At 38.8% G+C, this 20,292-nt stretch overlaps 1 protein-coding gene across 1 annotated transcript; it reads left to right on the forward strand.

Annotated features, from left to right (window-relative positions):
* The first annotated feature begins 571 nt into the window (after positions 1-571).
* NBR1 (neighbor of BRCA1 gene 1) lies at positions 572-17,978 on the forward strand. Its single transcript, XM_009699651.1, has 21 exons — positions 572-730; positions 3,100-3,162; positions 4,505-4,523; positions 4,901-4,923; positions 5,794-6,012; positions 6,590-6,664; positions 7,777-7,994; positions 9,084-9,248; positions 9,728-9,934; positions 11,216-11,375; positions 11,827-12,114; positions 12,554-12,706; positions 13,156-13,231; positions 13,541-13,658; positions 14,131-14,318; positions 14,442-14,576; positions 15,173-15,521; positions 15,814-15,908; positions 16,463-16,541; positions 17,307-17,412; positions 17,802-17,978. The coding sequence occupies exons 1-21, from the start codon at positions 572-574 to the stop codon at positions 17,976-17,978; spliced, it is 3,072 nt and encodes a 1,023-aa protein (XP_009697953.1).
* The last annotated feature ends 2,314 nt before the right edge of the window (positions 17,979-20,292 follow it).

The raw sequence follows: 20,292 nt of genomic DNA on the forward strand, positions 1-20,292 counted from the left end.
CGGGGGGGAGAGCCGGTCGCCATTACTGCAGCCCACCGGGACGCTGCGGAGGCACAATCAAGGGCAAGTCGCGGCCGCCCGACCCAGAGCCACTTACCTGCCCTCAGGAGACGCCCCAATAGCATCGCATTTCGCGCCCTTTCCACTCCGGAACACAGCGCAGCTGAGCGGCCAATCCTACACCTAAGCCACAGCACGTGGGCCGAGAAGCATCCTCTTATTAGCTCCTTCCTGTCGTGTGACCCTCCCTCTCCTGCCACGACGAGGTGGTGCAGGGAGGAGCATGGCTGATTGGCTCTGCCTCATGAGCCCGCTGCATATATTTCATGAGAGTGCGTAGGTGCCGGCGCGGTGCATTATGGGAGCTATGGCGTAGCCTCGGAAGTGCGTGTCTGCTGGCGCCTCGCCGCGCGTGCCCCGCGCTAGCTCTCGCTGGCTGTTTATTGTTGTGGTTCTACGGCGTCTGGCCCCGCCCCCGCCGGCCAACGAGGGCCGTGAGGAGGATGAGTGGCAGGCGGGATCGTCAATAGTATCGCGCGGAAGGCGCGGGGCTGGTTGCCTTTGGTCCGCCATGTTGGGATCGTCGGGCTGCCTGACAGGGGTTATCTTTCCTCCTCAGGAGCGCGGCATGGAGCCGCAGGTGAACCTGCGCGTCACCTGCCGTGGGGAGACCCAAAGTTTCCTGGTGTCAGACTCGGCGCACACGACGTGGGCTGATGTGGAGGCCATGGTGAGCGCTGGCCATCCCGTTCCCCATCGCCATGGGAGGCAGAGCAGAGGGCCCGCAATGGGGCATCGCTGCTGTAGTCGCGGTGCCGCAGCCGTCGGGAGCTGTCTTGGTGAGGCGCTGGGAGTGTAAGCGCCTCTCTGAGGGCCCGGCATTTTCCTTCTCGGCTTCCAAAGCCGTGTCGCCGATTTCACAGGCTGTTAGAACTGGTGTTTTATTCTGTTGCGGTCTCAGCTTGTCGTTTAGCATTAATGGTAACTTTTACTCCTGCTAGAGTGGTGTGAAAAGCCTATTTTGGATAAAGCTTCTTATGGGTAGCTTGTTTTTCTGTGTGAGTAGGTGGCCTTAGCTGTGTGCTTTAGTCTTTCCCACACTTATGGGTACTTGGTTTTGCCACTGTACCCCTATAAAATACAGTCCATTTCTCTTATCTCCCATTCTTTTAATCATTGAAGTAGATATGGTGAAGTAACACTCTTCTGTTGCTTATAGAACATTTTCCTGAAGATTTATCTTTGTTTTCTGGGGTACTGAGTCACTGGTACGTTTTTGGTTTCCTACTTCCTGGTACCTTGTGTGTGCTAGCTTGGATATAGCTTTTTGTAATGGGCCATGGAGGCATAAACAGTTGCTTGTGAAAGTCTATATATCATGCATTTGGTATACTGAGGAGTTTTTGTTTGGATGTTTATTTCCAGTACTACATAGTGAAAATGCTTGTGTTGGCTGAGACTGAAATTGTGTACTAAGGATTCCATTGGTTATGATGAAGCTACAGTGATTTTTTATTTTTTTTCATTCTGTAGCAACTCTTCTGGCTTTTTTAGCTTACTTGCAAGATTGCATCTTAAGAGATCTTGTTAGTATTTTGTTTTCTGTCTTTTAGTACTTTTCTTAGCTAACATATTCTGGTGTACCTTGTAGGAGGTTCTTGCATTGTGGATTACTCAAATTCAAAGTTTGAACTGCATCATCTTCACTCATTGTATTTCAGGCTTCTAGAAGAGGTGCCAGTTCAGGCTTAAAATACTTGGTGGCAAGTAGACCCTGCAGGAATATCTGAACTAGTCAGAACCTACTTGCATTAAAGGTGGAAGCAGATTGCTATGTAAGCATGGTGTTGCCCTTAATCTTAAGTACTCTTGAGAGTGAGGGTGTGTTTGTTCAAGGTGTGGTATTCTATTACAATAATGTTTCTCTAACCAAGGTGGTACCACTGAGTGTCTCTGCGCTATGTTGTGTGAATTACTGTTTCAAGGTAATATCAGTTAAACTGTGTTTTCTGTAAGTTTTAATGTATTGTTAAATGTAACTGATGTTTATAAGGGATAACCCGATTTCTGGTTCTAGATTGAGTTTTAGGGGAACAATCTGTGGTACTGGACAATGTAGATACAGACCGCAGTTTCTTCTTCACAAGCTGAGTTGGTTCTCTCGCTGCACTCCCAAAATTAATTTGGGATACATCGCTGGAAGAACCTGCCTCTAGCACATTCATTGCAGAATACATGCAGCTATGTTATGCTTTTGTGGTGCTATGTAAGTCCCAACCATTTGCTGTCTTCTAAGGCTGCTAGCATTCTTCTGTTAGGTCCAGGCAAGCTGAATGTGTCTCAGATATGTCGGTTTTTCAGAGAGTTTCTGTCAAAGTACAGCTTGTGTACATAAATGATACAAAAATGTGCATGAGCCTCAAAGACTGTTATTCAATATAGGGATACAACCACCTTCACTTATGGTTCATTTGATGCTGTTTGTTCTGCCCTCTTAGTGCAAAATACAAAATAGCCGCTCAGGTTTATTCTTCTAATTCTGATCTCTGCAATGAGATTTTTATGTTCAGATATACAGTCCATCAGCCAGTGAGTAGTAGAATGAGATACTTTGCTCTCTTTAGTGCTCAAAGTAATCCTCGTTTCTCAAAACACAAATAGATTTGTGGAAAAAAGGCTGATCACCTGTGTGAGCTGTCTTCCTGGTGCTTTTTAATGTAAAAATTAGTGTTCAGTGATTGTTGGCTTTAACCTTTGTGTGTTGCAGTGTTTGCCATGACTGAGTTCCTTAACCCTGAGCTAGTCCTCTTATAATGGAAAGGTTATTATTTATTTTGGGGTAAACATTAACTAAGGAAGGTGAGACATGAAAGAAATGAGTTTTTTCTTTTCGTTATAGAAAGTTAGTAAAGGTTGGAGGCAAGGCACTGGGGAGAGTTCTTCAACTCCAGAAGAATGCATTTTGTAAAACAGTGTTTCTTTCAACTGGGAAACTGAAGGGAGGGGCAGAAGGGTTAAAACATTTTTACCTATTAGTAACTATGATAAACCATCTGTACTTGTGCCTCATTGTGGTTTTGTGTTCTTTTTTCCTAATAGGTTAAAGTCTCATTTGACCTGGGCAACATTCAGATCAAATACATTGATGAGGATAATGATGAGGTAAAATACCTGCCACCCCACCCTCCCAACAGGTCTACCAAAATATGACTGCTGTGAACCTTTCTGCTTCTTGATAATTTGTAATGGGTCCTTCAGGAGTGTCTATTATGCAGATCAGAGGTGATTTTTTTTTTGATGCTTTGATAAGAAAATAGCTGTTAGTCTTGTGGCTTCACTCTTAATGTAGCATATTTATTTTAAAATATTTTTTTAGAAGCTACTGCCTTTCTTTTTCCCACCCTATAGAAACAGCCAGTGGTTTTATGTGCTCTGAGGGAGGGATGCTTCTGTTGGGGGACTTTATTTTTCATTTTAGGAGAATAAGGTACTTGTATCTGTTTATGTTTGCAGCCATGGTAAAGCCCTGTCTCTTCAATCTAAGCTCCTTCCTCTGAAAAATGTAGGTCCCCTGTCATTAGCATATGTTTACTTCAGTGATCTGGTGTACTCAAATCCTCTCCTTGTTTTATGCAAATGCTATAATCTCCAAGCAGATTACTGACTCGGAAAACAAATTGGTTACTTTTAGTTGTCCTTGTTGAGTAACTGCCTGCTTGGCATTACTCACCCTCTCATATTCTTTCTGTTTATCTAGAAATTTAGAGTAGAATGTAGCTCACACAGAACATAACTTTTGCAAACCATGTACTCCACTGCTTGGTTTGTAGCTCTACTAAATTGCGGAGATGGAGATCTTTGATTTTTGTGGTGTGTGGTTTTTTTTTTTTTCTCTAAGGGGAAATGTCAAGATGCTTCCAGCAGCGTTTCAGGGAAAGATCCTCCCCTTATTTTCCAGCCTGTATCTATATAAATATGTAGATGCATCTGTTAAAGATATTTTTCAAATACTAATAGAGTGGACATTGTTCAGAATCATGCAATGCTGTAGTGATTAAATAGCTTCTTGTGTTTGCAACTTCTATGTGCAAAATTGATAAATGAGCACCTGTAGAAGATGGGCTTTGTTTGTATCTAAATCATTAAACACTCTAACTGTTCTTTTGTTGGGCATTAAAAGCAACTGGGTCCAGCCTCTGTGTACTTGCATAGTGAACCCAGTGGTACTGGCACCAGCTAACTTCCAGTAGATGAGACCACACTTGTTCTGGATGCTAGTAGGTGCCAGAGACTTTGCTTATTGTGCAAATCGAACAAAGAACATGGTCTACTCCAGAACATGACACCATTGGTTAATGATTAAACATGGCAGCAATAACAAATACCTGAAGGAGTGGTATTTTGGAAACTATGAACAAAAGTACATTTATTCTGAAAGCATGTTAATTTTGAGAGTCACAAAAATAGATCAGTGGCTATTACTCACTATTATTTCTCTTTGCAGGTCTCTGTGAATAGCAAAGGTGAGCTGCTACTTTACTGAAGTGAAATCAGTAAACAGACCCCAACTGTTGTTCATGTTTTTGGAGAAGCAGTTGAGAATGCTTGCTTTTTGGTTTTTGGATTTTATGTATGATTGAGCATCAAATTCTTCCCTAAGGAAGTCTTTTGGTCCATAGGAACAAATTGGAAGTGACTAAATTAATGGAATGTTAAATCTTTAGGCTGTGAGAACATGTTTGCTTGTTGCCATATATACAACTTCTTTCACTATTTTAAAAGAATTTACAGAAGGTATGGGTGACGCTCCTTTATGTAAGGGTCCATAAATACTGTGTGCTAAACTTACATCTGTTGTTTGAGAGAGGGAAAATTCACATTTCTTTCCCTTTTTCTTTAGAGGAATATGAAGAAGCTCTGAAGGTAAACACTCTCTTTGACTTTTTTCAATAAATTCATCCTTCTCCAATTAAAATTGGTGTAGCTGGGATAAAAACATCATTAACTGGCCTGTGGAAATCAGAATAGCTCAGTTTTCTGGCTTTGGACACTAGCTTGAATGCTTTGCCACAGTTTTGGTGGTGGTGTTTTTTCCATCCAGGCTAATCTTGATTGTATAAATTAGTTGAATAGGCAGTTGTGATTTAGGGCCCTGAGCAATCAGTTCATTTGTTAAATGACTGATGTTCTTGAACACTTAAACAGTAATCCTGTGTTCGGAGATACTGGCCTCTAATGGTATCCCTTTAAAAATCTTGGCACATAGACTCTATTGCCAGAGAGTACAGCATTAAAACTTTAATTAGTATCAATGCTTAGTTACTTTATAAGCAGTTAGTTTTAATTAGGCAAAATAAGAATTGCATTCCTTTAAATTTCACTTGTATAATATTAATGCTTTCAAAACTTTTTGTTCATGGTCTGAATTTCAGATCTGATAATAATTTGAAAATAACTATAAATTAAAATTTACTGTAAATTCCTGGACAGACTATCTATTGTTTACTGGCTCATATGAACAGCTTTATTGTAGTTTGAAAAATTCCTGCAGAATAGCTGTATAATTATCCTTTTGCTTATAATTAACTTTTTATTTAATAAGCAAATTGGTAACCTTTAAGAAAGGCAGAATAGAATATCAGCTGATTGTACCTTGGCATTTACTCAGGTGGGTTTTTTTGCACATGTTAGTCTTCAACCTCTCCAGTGTAGTGTAGCGCTGCATTTTTACAGGATTTTGTGTGATGGTTTTAAGTGGAGTAAATATGGTGTATGTATGTACTGTTTATTTAGATTGCAGTTAAACAAGGAAATCAACTTCAGATGAATGTGTATGAAGAAAACTCTTCTCTGAAAGAAACTTCGTATTCTTGTTCTTTGCAACTACATGAAAAAACTGTGACAGAAAAGTTGGCACTTATTAAAGATGAGAAGAAACCTCTTTTGCACTATTCCATGCTAGCTCAGGGGTTAGAGGAAGACTTAAAAAATGAGAAGGAGCTGACAAATCAGGTAGGATGAAAAGCTGGATTATATATTCCTTAAAACAAAGGGTTCATAAGTATAACTTACTTTATAGACTAATTGTCAGCTTTACCCATACATAAAAACTCAAAGTTCAGAAGTTGGTCTTCACTTTCAGCTACCTGCACACATTGAAGCTTGCAAAATTGTTTGAATGTCTTCAAGAGGATATTTTGATGCTGCATTTAGAAATACAGATTCTTTCATGTTGACCATTCTTAAGTTTGTAAACAAAGTAATTGGTCTCCTGAAGCCCTGACTGCCATCTTATAATTTCTGGTTGACTTGATTTCTTTGGCTTTGTGTAATTACACTCATGCTAATAAGGCAGAAATATTTCAGGAAAATGTCAGTGGCTTCCTTGTGTTGCCTTTCCACTGTTTTCCAAAGAACTTGAAATGTGGTTGTTTTTTTTTTGTAAAGATATTTGAGAGGAGAGCTATTTGAAAGTGGTTAACTTGAGGTTATTTATACTGAGTTGTTTTTTTCAGCTTTGCATACTTACAGTTTGTGACTTAGTTTTGTGGTGTGTTTTTTTTGTTTTGTGTTTTTTGTTTTTCCCCAGCAAAAGTTAAATCACACTAGAACAGGAGGAACAAATGAAAATCCTCCAGAATGGTTTACTAGTTACTTGGAAACAGTAAGTGTATTTTCTTCTGAATTTTAGTATTCTTAAAGGAATACATAAGAGGCTGTTGATGCCTAACTCTATACAGCTGATCACACTTGCTCTTGGTACTTTTAACCAGGATCTTAAAGGGCATTTAGGCATCTAATCACTTTGCTTTTGTGGTGATAAATGGAAACTAGATGTCTTAACTGACTGTACAGTGTAGCTTAAAAAAAAAGTTTGATATGTGCCACTTCTTCTGAAAAGTGGATTGTTTGGTTTATGCACTTGATTGGTTTGAGTGTAGTTTTAAGCAGTTCCCATGATAGAATTCTTGTTGCATTCCAGATAGTCATAGGAACTTCAGGGTGCTCGTCATGAGAGAGACCATGAAGTATGGTGGTGTGGTTGAAAGCTCTTGTTTGACCAGTTTCAGTAGGGTAATGCTTAAGATTTCCTGAGATTTGAAGCATAGCATTTGTTGACCTTGCTTTTCTTGACTGTTCAGTTTAAGAAAATAATTTCAGGATACCGTTGAGTATAACCTGTAGGTTAATAAGATGTAGGTATTAACTTATTTTGAATAACTAATAAACATCATTGAGAAGCAGTTAGATACAAATGCTAGGAATTAGCTAGTGAATTCTTGGAACTAAAAGGTATGGTATACAATGCATTTATCGTTAAACTTTTTTTCCTAGAGTCTCACTTCCTTTGCCACATCTTTATACAAACTAAAGATAGGGAAGCTTAATGGTTGTATTTAAAACATCCTAGGTGGACAAAATCAGGACTTAAATGATAGAGACTCCAGAGGGGGTTGTTGGGAGTTGTGTTAATTGTCGCAGAGATTAGTTTCCTTCCCTTCATGCAAGGTTATGGAAGACAAACCTTAATATTGTAAGCATATATGACTTTTAACTTGCTTTGTTAAAAGCTGTGAGCTGGTATTTTAAAAAATACAAATCCTCTTTGAGGAATGTGATACTTGTTTAATTTCATCTGCAATATGCTGGCGGGGATGGGAAGTGAATTCTGAACTGCTTTATGATTTATGGATTGGGAGACTTGGGACAATGTAATCCAGCTTTTGAAGCTGCATAGGTGGGTCTCATCCATGACTACTTTAACTTTTTTTCCAGTTTAGGGAACAAGTAGTTAAGGAAACTGTTGAGAAGCTGGAGCAGAAGCTATATGAGAAGCTTGTTCATCACAACAAGCCTCCAGATTTTTCTGGGAGCTCTATAACAGCAGCACCTCCGACTTCAGAGAGCCAGTCAGGGAATGGCAACCAGTGTGACTGGCTGATCTCCTGCTGCAACTGCCAGGCCCGAATTGTTGGAGTTCGCTACCAGTGCAGGTAGAATATGATGAGAGACAGGAGTGTGGGAAACCTAAAATGTAAGGCACATGAATGAGTCTGAGGAACTATCTTGGTATTGTAGACTTGTAGATTTCTAATCTGCAGCATGCTGTACATTCCAGAACATCTAGTATGTGTCTCACAAACAGCTCTTGTGTTCTCTGCTGTGGTGACTAGACTTTGTCTGCATAAGAGCAAGATTAATACTATTTTGAGAAGACATGACTGTTAAAGTGAGAAAACTTTTTGTAAGACTTGCTATATTCTCAAAGAGTCTCAACCTTTTTTGTATGATATGCAGTAATTTAAAGAAAAATGTTTAGTTCAGTTAACTAAACAAAAAAGCAAAACTTAAAACCACCAGTCTATAATAGTCCTTTATTTAGTTCTGCCAGTCAATGAGACTAAGGGAGGTTATACCTTTTTCTTTTCTAAATAATCTCACTGTTGTCAGTTTAATAGTATGAAATAGGTTTTGATGAGTGATTTTAAGTGAGGTGTGAAAAGTGAGGTTTTTATTTGAATGAGGCAACTGCTGTAAAGGTAAGTATTTCAGGACTAGGCAGCAGCAGTGAATGGAATACCAACAGGAGTTTTTCTTTGGATATTTATTTTTCTTGGGAGGAGATGAGAGTCTGTTTTTTACCAGTCCTGTTCCCGCAGAACCAATCTGATTTGCATCCCTGAATACTTCAGTTGACTTATCCTCTGTATTTTCATAAGTATGGTGCTGTTTCTGTCATGATATTTCAGTATGATGTTTTATCCTTTATAGAACAGTTATTAGTCAGTTGTGCTAAAGCAAGCATCAATTTTTTCAATGTGTATTCAAGAAGGAAGTAGGAACTCTATATCAGTTTTGCCAAGAAGAGAGATACTGATCTAGATATTCCAGATGGCTCCAAATATTGATGTATAAATGAGAGAACAAGCTCCTGTTTCAGTTGGGTGCTATGTGCAATGGTAGTGTGATACAGAGTTGTTTCTCTGCAGAAATATAAGGATTAGTTATCCCTCAGTGTCTTTTCCTAGTGCATTAATTCTTGGTCTGCCTCTTGGTAACCTTCTGCCTCTTCTGCTTTGCAGCCTTTGTCCAGCCTACAATATCTGTGAACAGTGTGAAGCAGGAACATATACACATGATCCTAATCATGTCTTGTTAAAACTGCGAAGACCTGTACTATGTATTGCTGAGAATTACAGCCTTGCAGAGTTTTCATCTCACCTGCCTGCTACTCTGGAGCAAGTTAGGTAAATGATTGCACCTGTCAGTACCTGACAAAATTACCCTGATAGCAAAGTGGAAACACTTGTATTGGGATTGATGTTCAGCTTTTATTTTAGACAACAAGAAATGGCAATGGTACTCAAACTTTATTGTGAGTAGCTAAAAAGCTGTTATAAATGGCCTAAGTCACAGCTCTTACAGTGTTTTTATTAACAAAGTAGAAAAGACAGAATTTTGTGTCATAGGTGGGTAGCAAACTTTGAGAGCTTGCTTTTTCTTTGAGCATACTCTAATCTGCCTTTAAGTTTGCTCTTTCACTGAGGCCATTCGAAATATCTTCACAAGCAACTGTGAAGATTTTTCTTTTAAGATCATCTGCTATCCAGTCTAGAAGCATGAGACATTTCCTGAAGTGTTCTGTTTGAAACTAAGACTGTGTTGGTTAAAGCTAAATTCTAATCCATTTAATATATTGTAACAAGGTGGCTTATTGTCTCTGCAGGCTCCAGAAACAGATGGACAAAAGATTTCTGAAGGCAGAAAAGCAAAGATTACGAGCAGAGAAGAAACAGCGAAAGGCAGAGGTCCGAGAGCTCAAAAAGCAGCTAAAATTGCACAGGAAAATTAATCTATGGAACTCCATCCATGTGTTGGAAACTAGTGGCTCACCTACTCTGAAATCTGAGAGTCTCCAACCTAATACCTTCCTGTAAGACATGTTGTTAGCTGAGCATTTCTTAGTTGTGCTGTCTGACCTTTCTTGATGAGACCAAGTTAAAGTAACAGGAGGAAGGTTATGAAATTGATCATTTAAAGTATCATTTGTCATTGGACCCTGTGAGAATTTTGTCTGGATGGAATTTGCAAGGTGGAGTGTTTTTGCTTGGGAGGAGACTAGAAGGAAAAAAAAAGCAACTGATGGTTATTACCAGAAACTTACAGATTTATATAGATTTAGGAGGAAGAGGAATGCTTAGGATTACATGTATATGCATGCATGTGCGTATAGCATAAATTAGAGTTACTGCCAGTTTTAATATAGCAGGAGGATACAGACTTTAAGTGTCTCTGCATAAAGTGAAGTACATTCTGTGTGCTTATGTTCAGTGCTTTTTTTGTCCTTTTTTCTTTTTATGTGGTCTTAGGCTGAGGCTCATTAGACAGCAGCCTTCACAGGCAACAAGTTTCCATTTTCCATTCCCTTTGGTTTTATGAATGTACAGGTGTAAAACTTGTGTAGTTTCTTTAATTCATCCCTTCCATTTAGGGCATTTAAAAGTCAAATTAACATTAATCAATTACTTACATTTGTGAGGAGCTTGAAATAGCTATCTTTGCTTCCTTTTCGCTGGACAGGCATATTACAGGAGCAAAACCAATGGTAGCTTACATCTGAATTCTTTCTTTTAGGTCTTTTAAAGTTGGCATGTATATGAGCTGTTTCACCGGTCTTCTCTGTGCACCCAAACTAACAGTAAAGCTTTGGATAAAATCTATTTTTGAGCCCCTTTCAGGCAGAAACTGTGGTATCTTGCTGAAAAATGTTGCTTGTCAGGCCAAGTAAAAGACACTAGTGTAGCACCGTGTTTCTGATTCAACATCATAAAGATAATGATTTCATTCTCTAACAGAATAGCATGGCTCAAAGTGCTGTTTCAGACTAAGCAAAATCAAATGAAGAACAGTGAACTTTTCTGTTAAACTTGAGCTCTGTAGTTATAATAATATTCTTCCAGATAAGCAGATTTTGTTTTGATGTGTTTTCTCTTTTCCTTAAGCAAAGCAAAATGCTATGTGGTATTTAGACTTAAGATGAAAACAGTAGCTAAAATGTTAGAATTTTGTAACACTTCTAGAGTTAGAAGATGAAAACAAACTGAATGACCTTCTCTGTTTTTAGCCAGTGAAATAGCAGCTGAACGACTTCCTCTGTTTTGGTGGGTTTTTTGGTGTATTGTTTGGTTGGTTTGTTTCTTCCCCCCAACCCCAGGAGTCCTAGTCAACCCTTCCAAGCAATTGTCCCAACACTAAGTGCAGTATTTGTGGATGAGAATTTGCCAGATGGAACTCACTTGCAACCAGGAACAAAGTTTATCAAACACTGGCGAATGAAAAACACTGGCAACGTGGAATGGAGCTCAGACACAAAGGTATCTTGCCTTTGCTATTACTTTTACACACTAAAATATTTCTGGAAGATAACATTTCTGTTCTGTTAGAACCTGTTTAGGATTTCATTTGGCCTGTTAATTCACAGGCTGGGAATGTTGGGGCAATAAGCTGTCTAGGTACTCTATAGAACTGCAGACTATAGGAGGAAAGCAATCAAGATTAACATCACTGAACATGACTTCCAGTGCTGTTGTTCGTAACATGTAACAGGTGTGTTGCTTTCTGACTTCAGAGAGCCTTACTTCAGAGTGACTGTGTTCATATTGAAAGATGGAGGTATCTTCTTACTTTGTTTACTAGCAGCCTCTCTTCTCCATGCCTAGTATCTACAAGGCTTTCCAGAAGAGGAACTTCAAGTGCTCCTTACTGCCCACAGTTTGTAGAGAAGCTTGTGAAGTTCACTTTTGCTTTTTCTGTTGTATATTTCAGCTGAAACTTATGTGGGGAAATCTGACCTTGGCATCTTCTGAAAAAAAAGATGTGTTAGTGCCATCCCTTCCATCGGGACAAGTAGGAACTATTTCAGTTGAGTTTGTAGCTCCTAATATAGAAGGAACTTATACCTCTCACTGGAGACTGTCACACAGAGGGGAACAGTTTGGGCCTAGGATCTGGTGCAGTATTGTTGTGGATCCCTCCCCAGCTACTGACTATCTAGAAAGCAGTTGGAAGGATTCTGTCTTCTGTCAGAAGGATAAAGCTTCTAGAACCAAACAGGCAAGTAACTCATCTGGTATTTGGGGCAGTTCTAAACTGCCTGGTAGCAGGAGCAATGTATATTGTTTGGTGGAATGGTGTGATGTCCCTGTTGATTTCCAGGGGATTCTTTTAGTTGTTCGCTTCTAATTTTTATTTTTAATAGAAAAGAAACACAACTTTTGGATTTTTTAAGTTCTAAAAATGGTCATTCTTTTTGACAGGCATGAGATGAGTTATTAGTCTGTTGCAGCTATTTGTCTAGTACTTTGAGTGAACTGAAGCACTGCAGGATTTTGCTTTGTGTTAGATCTTGTCCTTTTGGCTCTAAAATGAGTTGAATTAAATCTATTTCAAGTTACTTGAGTTCTTATACACAAAATTCAGGCTTTACATTTCATATAACTGTTTTATTTGCTGCCTAAGGGGCTTCTGGGACATTATTTTTTTGCTTTTGCAGGATGCTTCCTTAAAGACAGAAGCAGGTGCTCAACTGATGGGTGAAGTCATGCAGCAGGCTGAAATACCTCTGCCAACTATTCCTTCAAAGATCAAAAATCTACCAAGTGAGAGAGAATTTTATATCCCATCTGTTGATCTCCTCACTGCACAGGTAAAGTGCTAAAAATCAGGTAGAGATAAACCAGCTTGGGTTTGATATCTAGGTACATAGACATTCATGAAAATACAGTGGCTTTTTATTTTTAGGAAGAGTATACTGCATCTTATATAGCAGAACTATTTTCTTGAATTAGTATTGGGGACTGTCATGTGGAAGGATGTGCAGGACAGACTAAGATTCTCAAAAAAGAATCAACAGACTTAAGTCTTTCTCTGGCCCCTAACAGGAGAGTACTTATCTTTGCCTCTTGCTGCCCTGATTTGTGTACCATGTTCTATGATGTGTGTGTAAGTTATGGAAAACTGCCCTCTGTCTGAGATCATGCTGAGTAACTAACAAAGTAGAGTTATTTGCAAGTTACGAGGTCTGATGCTGGGAAGTACAGCATAGGATTCTATTTCAGGGTTTGCTGATGAAAACTGTGGTGTTTCTTTCTGTAGGATTTGCTGTCGTTTGAGCTGTTGGACATTAATATTGTGCAGGAACTGGAGCGAGTGCCACACAATACTCCTGTTGGTAAGGTTCTTGTATTCTGTGTGCTGTCTCTAGCACAGGCAGCTATCCCTTGTATTTTTTCAATTTCACATTCTCAAGACCATAAGATTCCAGACATTGAAGAAGGCTGTCATTTTCTTTGCTCAACCAGTGCCAGTGTAATGTAAAGCTAGGTGTTTATTTCACCAAATGATCTTGTAAGATAACTGGATTTATTCAGTCTTGGAAGAATATCCCTTAAAAAAGGGTAACTTCTGAAAAGGTTGCCTCCTGGAGGAAAAAAGGTTCCTACTCCCAGTGCCAATTATTTTTGCTACCTTTCTTTTTCAGACATGACTCCATGCATGTCCCCTTTGCCACATGATAGCCCCTTGCTGGAAAAACCTGGCTTAGGTCAGATAGAGGAGGAGAATGAGGGAAGTGGATTTAAACCAGTGCCTGGTAAGCAGTAGTCGTGGGGAGCTTGGGGGAGAGGGGAAGAGGATGTTGTCACTTCTGTGCAGTCAGCAGACTAGATGTGTAAAAACAATTCTATCTTTCCCTTCTGTGGAAAAACAAACAGTTGTTTGGCTCGTAAACCTGTAGTCTGATGCTACTCTGTGATTGTAGAGGTTGGAGTGTGATATATGTAGAATTCGGAAACAGAAATGCTTTCTTGAGTTGTCTGACCACTAGAATTGTTGGGAGAATTAACAGTTTGCAGTTTATAGACTAGATCATACTCAAACACTCCAGGTGTGGCCCCTGTATTTCTCAATCACTTTCACATTCAACTTGAACTGAATAGCAAAATCTTTCAATCTTAAAAAGAACTAACACACAGAGTCAATACTAGCCTTGGCTAGCCTAAAAAATTCCTCTTATACTTACATTTCCTTATGGTGGTGGTAAAATTACCTGTTATGTTTCCTTTTCAAAAGAATGACAGAAGCCTGCTTTTCTGCAGATACTTGCATAGTGAAAGTGAAAGCTGAACATCCTTTGAACCAGGAGGAAGGGGAAGAAGATATGAGTGGGACTCAGTTTGTCTGTGAAACTGTAATTCGCTCTCTAACCCTGGATGCTGCACCTGACCATAAGCCCCCTCCAAAAAAGAAAATCCTCCGGAGTAAGTACTGTCTTTAGCTGGCTTCTGTAGCTTTACTTTCTTGCAGTCAGACATTAGCCACAAATTGCTCTGCACTGCAGGTAGTGATATCACTTTAATTGTTTTTCCTGATTGTTTTATTAGACTCTTTACAAACACTGCAAGACACCTTCAGTTGCAATATGATAAATGAAGAATCTCGTAGGATAAAAACTAATTCTACTTCCAAAAAGGAAGCAAAGATTCTTCAATCGGAGGCAGTGAAGGAAAATGACTGTGGTAAGTAAAATAGGTTTGAATTTAAGATAAAGCTGTAATAAGGGCTACAGAAAAAATCAGATGTAAAGTGATGTGACACTGTTCTAGGAAATTGATCCTCATTAGATTCAGAGAATCATTATTACGTAAGAAAATCGGTGTCAGTACTCTGAACAAGCAGCTAGTTTAACAACTGCTTTAAAGAAAGGGAATTAAGACAAAGGTTCCAATCGTGTATTCAAATAAGTGCTCATATGTTAAGCATAGCTGATGCTTCCATATTTTGTACATGTAGGTTGAAGTCAGTGCTTTGTACTGTTTCTGATGCATGTAATTTAGGAGCTGAAAACTACTGTTTTAAGTTCTCAGTGTAGTTCTTATTAATGCTTGTAATAAAAACATGAGTATCAGTAGTGTATCTGCAGAGACTCAACAGTAAGATCTATTATCTTTCACACTACACCCCCCCAATAAGCAAAGAAAATTATACCATTAATATCAACAGCAAAGGTTTACAGTTGTTTATGAATACTTGCCTTTTATATCTGGGACGATACTGTCTTTGCTGTTATCCATACAAAATCGACAATTGTTAATACTTTTGTTTTTCCTGCTAGGGGATGTTCCACTGTCTGAGAGAGGAAGCCCCTGTAGTGATACTGGCAATTCTGATGAAGATGAAATTGACGATAAAGATGATGTTCAAAGTCAAGGCTCCTCTGCTTCGTCAGACGATTATATCATTATTCTTCCTGAGTGCTTTGACACCAGTCGTCCTTTAGGGGAGTCTATGTATAGTTCAGCTCTTTCTCAGCCCAGTTTGGAAAAGACGGGAGAACCTGAAACAGGAGCAGAGAATACAGAAGGAGGAAAACAGCCACAGATCCACAGTGTCAGTGATATTTTGGCAACTTCACAAACACTGGCTGTAGTACCACTAACCCCAGAGATTGCCCAGACACAAAGGTATGCTTCTTGGACAGAAATAAAATGGTTATGTTAGTGCTGCAGGGTGTTGTGCTTCAGTTCAGTGTCCAAACAGAAATTGTTGCAACAAAAGTTTTGTCGCAAACTAGAGTGAACATCCTAAATCCTGCAACTTTTTATAAAGCCTATAGTCACTGATCAGGTGAGTGCAAGAGAGGGGAAAAAAGGGAGCATGTGAAGCTCTTTCTTTTGTCTGTTGATCTTGACTTACCTGCATGTGTATATGTAGAGTGAAATCAGTAAAAGTAATTTTTTTGCCTTATGTTCTCAGAAATCTTGAGTCTCTTCAGAATCATATCTTCCAAGGACGAAACATATCAGCTTCAGAGAATCTCTCTTCCACTCCTCATAATCAAATAAGAGAAGGTATTGACAGTACTTAATGAAGGGTGCATCCTATTGTTATTGCCTATTTCTTATGCCTAGCATTGGGTTTGATGTCTTGTTATCCTTGAGGAGAGCAGAACTCTAGCAAGTAATGATTGTTTTTTCTCTTGGTGTAGATATTTTACTATATAGAAGATTTTAAGAAATAATTGGCTTTGTGGATCAGTTAAGAGCTTCTGAGAGTAAAATGGTAGGAGAGTACTCAGAAGTATTTGTAGACATCTGGAGAATTATCTTGCTCTGGAATTAATGAGCTATGTATTTAAGCTGTGACAGTCACTGGAAGCACAGACAGCAGTTCATCTCTTGTTAAAGTAAACACCTACTGACTGAGCCAAATGACTTCTGAAATTCTTTTGATTGTTTTGACTGCAGTGAGAATCCTGTATACCTAGTTTGTGTCTGGATAATTCAACTTGAGAGTGTTTAATTTTGGACCGAATTCTGCTCCTTTCTATTTATGTACATGTTCCATCTCTTCAATGTCTTATTAACTGGACATGCTGATACGATATTTTTTCTTTCTCTTCCAGAACCCAGTGGTGAAGACAGTCATGGACCAGGATCTTCTGGATTTCTAACTAGTAAACAGAAGTACTCGGAATACCCAAGGTAATGAAGCTGAAGCTGTGACTTCACAAACACTGTTTTAAACTGAGAACTGCTAAATTAGGCATCTAGGAAAAAGCACTGGCTTACGTATTTCCTGTAGTAAACATTCTGGAGAAAGGCCTCTTGCCTCCCTTGTTAAAGGAACCATATGCTGAATTACATAATGCTATATTTTCACAAGATCTCAGTTTCTACTTGGACACAAATATGAGGGATGCAGAATTGGCAAGCAAAATTGTATGAAGAGCTCAACCTGAATCCTTCTAAAATTCTGCTTTTTTTTTTTCTGGAAAATCTCAGGATTCTAAAATAGGTATTTGTAAGTTAGCTACAAAGTTAAGCATCTTAAGATACTGAGATTGGAGGAATAAGACAAAACATTGAGTAGAAGATTAAGTAACTTAAGAATTTATGGAAAACAAACAGAAGTTACTCTGGCCTGAATGGATATGTTGCAGTGCACAGCTTTCATGTATAGGTGTACTCTTCTGGGCGAGAATACTTCATTCTATACAAAAGGTCTTGTTATGGAAAGCAAACTAATGTACTGTAGCATAAAACCACAATTTAATAGAAGGTATCAAGAAAGAAGGAATGAGCTTCCTGCATAGTTTGGTGCCTAAACAGCAATGATTACTTTGGTTCATAGGTTGTTCTCTCCAACAAGAGCTACAGCTCAGTTGGCTCATCAACAGGGAGAGACTTGCATTTCATGTGAAACACTTGGCTTTACTGACCCTAAAGTAATACCTGACTTCTCTGCAGATTCCCTCAAGGAAGCAGCATTGCAGGAGAACTAGTTAAAGGAGCTTTGTCAGTTGCTGCATCTGCCTACAAAGCATTATTTGCTGGACCACCCATTATAGAACAGGTAAATGTCTTTCCTGTATGCTATGTGAGTTTCATAGAATGCCAACCTTATAAAACATACACCTATAATTTTAAATGTATCAATATTCCATGTAGGACTTAATGCAACAGTAAAATGTTAAGCTTGATGGCATCCTTTTCAAGTATGCTGCTCCACCAGCAGGCAGGGAAATCCATCCCATGGGCCTAGAAGCATGTCTCTTATAGCGTCATATAAGAGTAGTAATTCACCTTTGTAAGTGAACAGTGAAAGTGAATCTAAACAGCTTAATTGTGGATAAAAGGGCCTCTGTGTCTTAATTATATTCCGGTATAATGCAGGACCACTGTGTCATATGGCAAAAGCAAATTATCTTTTTATAGCTTATCTTACTATTTTTTTGTTTCCAGCAGCCTGCAGCTACAGAAGAGCACACTGCCACTCTTCTATCCAGTCTGTGTGAGATGGGATTCTGTGACAGGCAGTTAAACCTGAGGTTGTTGAAGAAACACAACAATAATATGGTTCAAGTGGTAACTGAATTGCTTCAGATCAGTAACAGCGACTGGTACAGCAGTAGATGCTGAACCTTCCTGATCGACAGAGGAATTGTCTTTGCTGAGTAAACTCTCATTAAACACTGCAGCAACAGCAGGCTACTTCTCAGCTGCTTTCTGTTTGGAGGTCTGACTAAAACTTTGGCATTTCTTTGAGCTTTTGACTCTTTTTCTCATGGAAATGTCAAGCAGTGCTTGTCGTGGTATCTTACGAATTGGAGACCAGAATTTCAACTGTTATTTGGACTTCATAGTTAAATTGAGTAGTCTTTAAGTCTCTGATTTCATACTGAATCCTTTTATCAGGGAATCCTGTAGAATTACTTAAACTTCCACGCAGATGAGAACTTCCCCTTTTATTGTCTGTAAGATTTTTTTTTTTTTTTTTTTCTTTTAAGGCAACTGGAAACTTGTTTTGTTGACTTTTAACAAGCTTTGGAATAGGAACCAATGTAAAATGCTGCTGTAAAATGTAGTCTTACCTAATTTACAAGAGAAACCCACAACTAGCAAGTTGTTTCTTCTGTAATTAGTGATTGATTTGTCCAGTGCGTGAATGATAGTAATGTAATGGACTTAACCTTACAAATGATTCTGAAAAGAAAAAGGTTGCTCATACATGAAAGCCATCTTGAACCATCAAACAACTTTTGAAAAGTCTGAAAGTATAACCAGTGTTAAACTGATGAATACCAGGAAAGTTGCCATTTCTTGTAGCAGGATGAAGTGGGAGAGTGAATTTACCCAGCAGCAATTGAACCAGCTCTAGTAACAATAGCGTAAAACATATCTCTAACAGGAAAATATAGCCTACGTAAAATACTTTGTTAAGAATGGAGTGTAAGGGTAGGAAAGGCCTTTGTAAGAGTCTTGACAGGCTCTTCGTAAAAATGTTAAAAATTTAACCGCTGTCTTGCCTCAGTATAGTGCAGACCTCTTGCTCTGTCAGTACCACATAGAAGAATTGAAGAATGTGTAGAAACAGAGACCTGAATTGGAGTACAAATTCTAGTGATGTTTAGGAATGGGAAGAGCATAGGGATTGTGTGACCTAATGCATTTTTCAAACTGTAATTTAACTTAGGCAATTTTAAGTGTACAGTCTCTTGTGATGGTTCTAGCTGCTCCTGTTTCCATAGACACATCTGTAGGATTCATTTTTTTTCCTCACAAGATTTTGCTTTAGATGCCGATATTTCATTTGGAAATGTAAAAATTCCCTTCTAAATATGCTGAGAGAGATTTGATTCTGAACAATCATGGGAAATGAGGAACATGCGCTGCTGTGCAGTGGTGTATCCATAGATAACTTTCCAGAGTCCAGTCCGTCTGAAGGTGACAGCAGTGTTGGCTACATTTTTACATTCAAGCAAACGTTTTTCCTTGCTGCAGTAAGAGACCATTGATCCTAAAATACTTTGTATTACTGCTGCTTCAAACTAAGGTGTTCCTCTGTCACAATGTAGCTGAAGCAGTGTAAGTATTGTGACTGACAGGTGATCAGTAAGAGTAATTTTTTAAGACATAATACCCTTAGAGATAAGATACCATTAAAATAACTGAAGAAAAAAAATGTATCATACCATTTTTGTTTTAAACCTATTTTTATAGATTGTGGAAGATAGACTCTTAAATGTTTATTTTGAAATACAGTAGAACTGTTTTGCAGTGTTTCCCATCTCCCTGTACACTAGTGCAACTGTCTGCTGTGGACCAGATAAAGATCTTTCTGTAACTTGAAACCACTAGTTTTTTGGTTTTGTTTTTCCCCACTTTAACTTATGCATACTGGTTTTGAGTACCTTTTGGCTTATACCTACTCTAGAATGAGGAGGAGGAAGGGACATGGATGAACTGCAGTAGCTGGTGAAATTTCTAAGTGTAGTGTGGTTATCCAATTTGATCTGGAATGCCCAGCAGGACACATGTTCTATCTGTGTGTACCTTTATACTTAGAATGTTAATGTATTCTGTAAACTAACAAAACACTAAAGCGTTTGAGGAGGAACACTTCATTGCAGATTGAAATGTGAAGTGTGAAATGCTGTTTTCTTTAACTTTTTACTAGGGTTTAGATAATGTATGCTCAGACTTAAGATCTATTTCTGTTGGCTTTGTATATTTTGTTAATGGATGCATGGTATAATTTATAATATATTCTACAGTGCAGATATGACCTCTGTATCTTACTTAGGGTGAGCACTTTAAAGGCAACTGTGATGAGGGGGAGGACCACCTTTTCCTCCGTCCTTACAATAAAACTCTTTATCCCTCCGGTGCCCCTCGGGCTCCTTACAAGCGTGGGGGCGGCGCGGCGGGGGGCGGTGTGAGGGCCGCGGCCGGG

Source organism: Cariama cristata, unplaced genomic scaffold (assembly GCF_000690535.1).
Source record: "Cariama cristata isolate BGI_N322 unplaced genomic scaffold, ASM69053v1 scaffold20224, whole genome shotgun sequence".
NCBI lineage: Eukaryota > Metazoa > Chordata > Aves > Cariamiformes > Cariamidae > Cariama > Cariama cristata.

Coding starts and splice junctions, on each gene's coding strand:
- NBR1 (XM_009699651.1), top strand. CDS start 572: ATGTTGGGATCGTCGGGCTGCCTGACAGGGGTTATCTTTCCTCCTCAG. Junction 9,249..9,727: donor GCTACTCTGGAGCAAGTTAG/GTAAATGATTGC, acceptor TTGTCTCTGCAG/GCTCCAGAAACAGATGGACA. Junction 12,115..12,553: donor AAGCTTCTAGAACCAAACAG/GCAAGTAACTCA, acceptor TTGCTTTTGCAG/GATGCTTCCTTAAAGACAGA.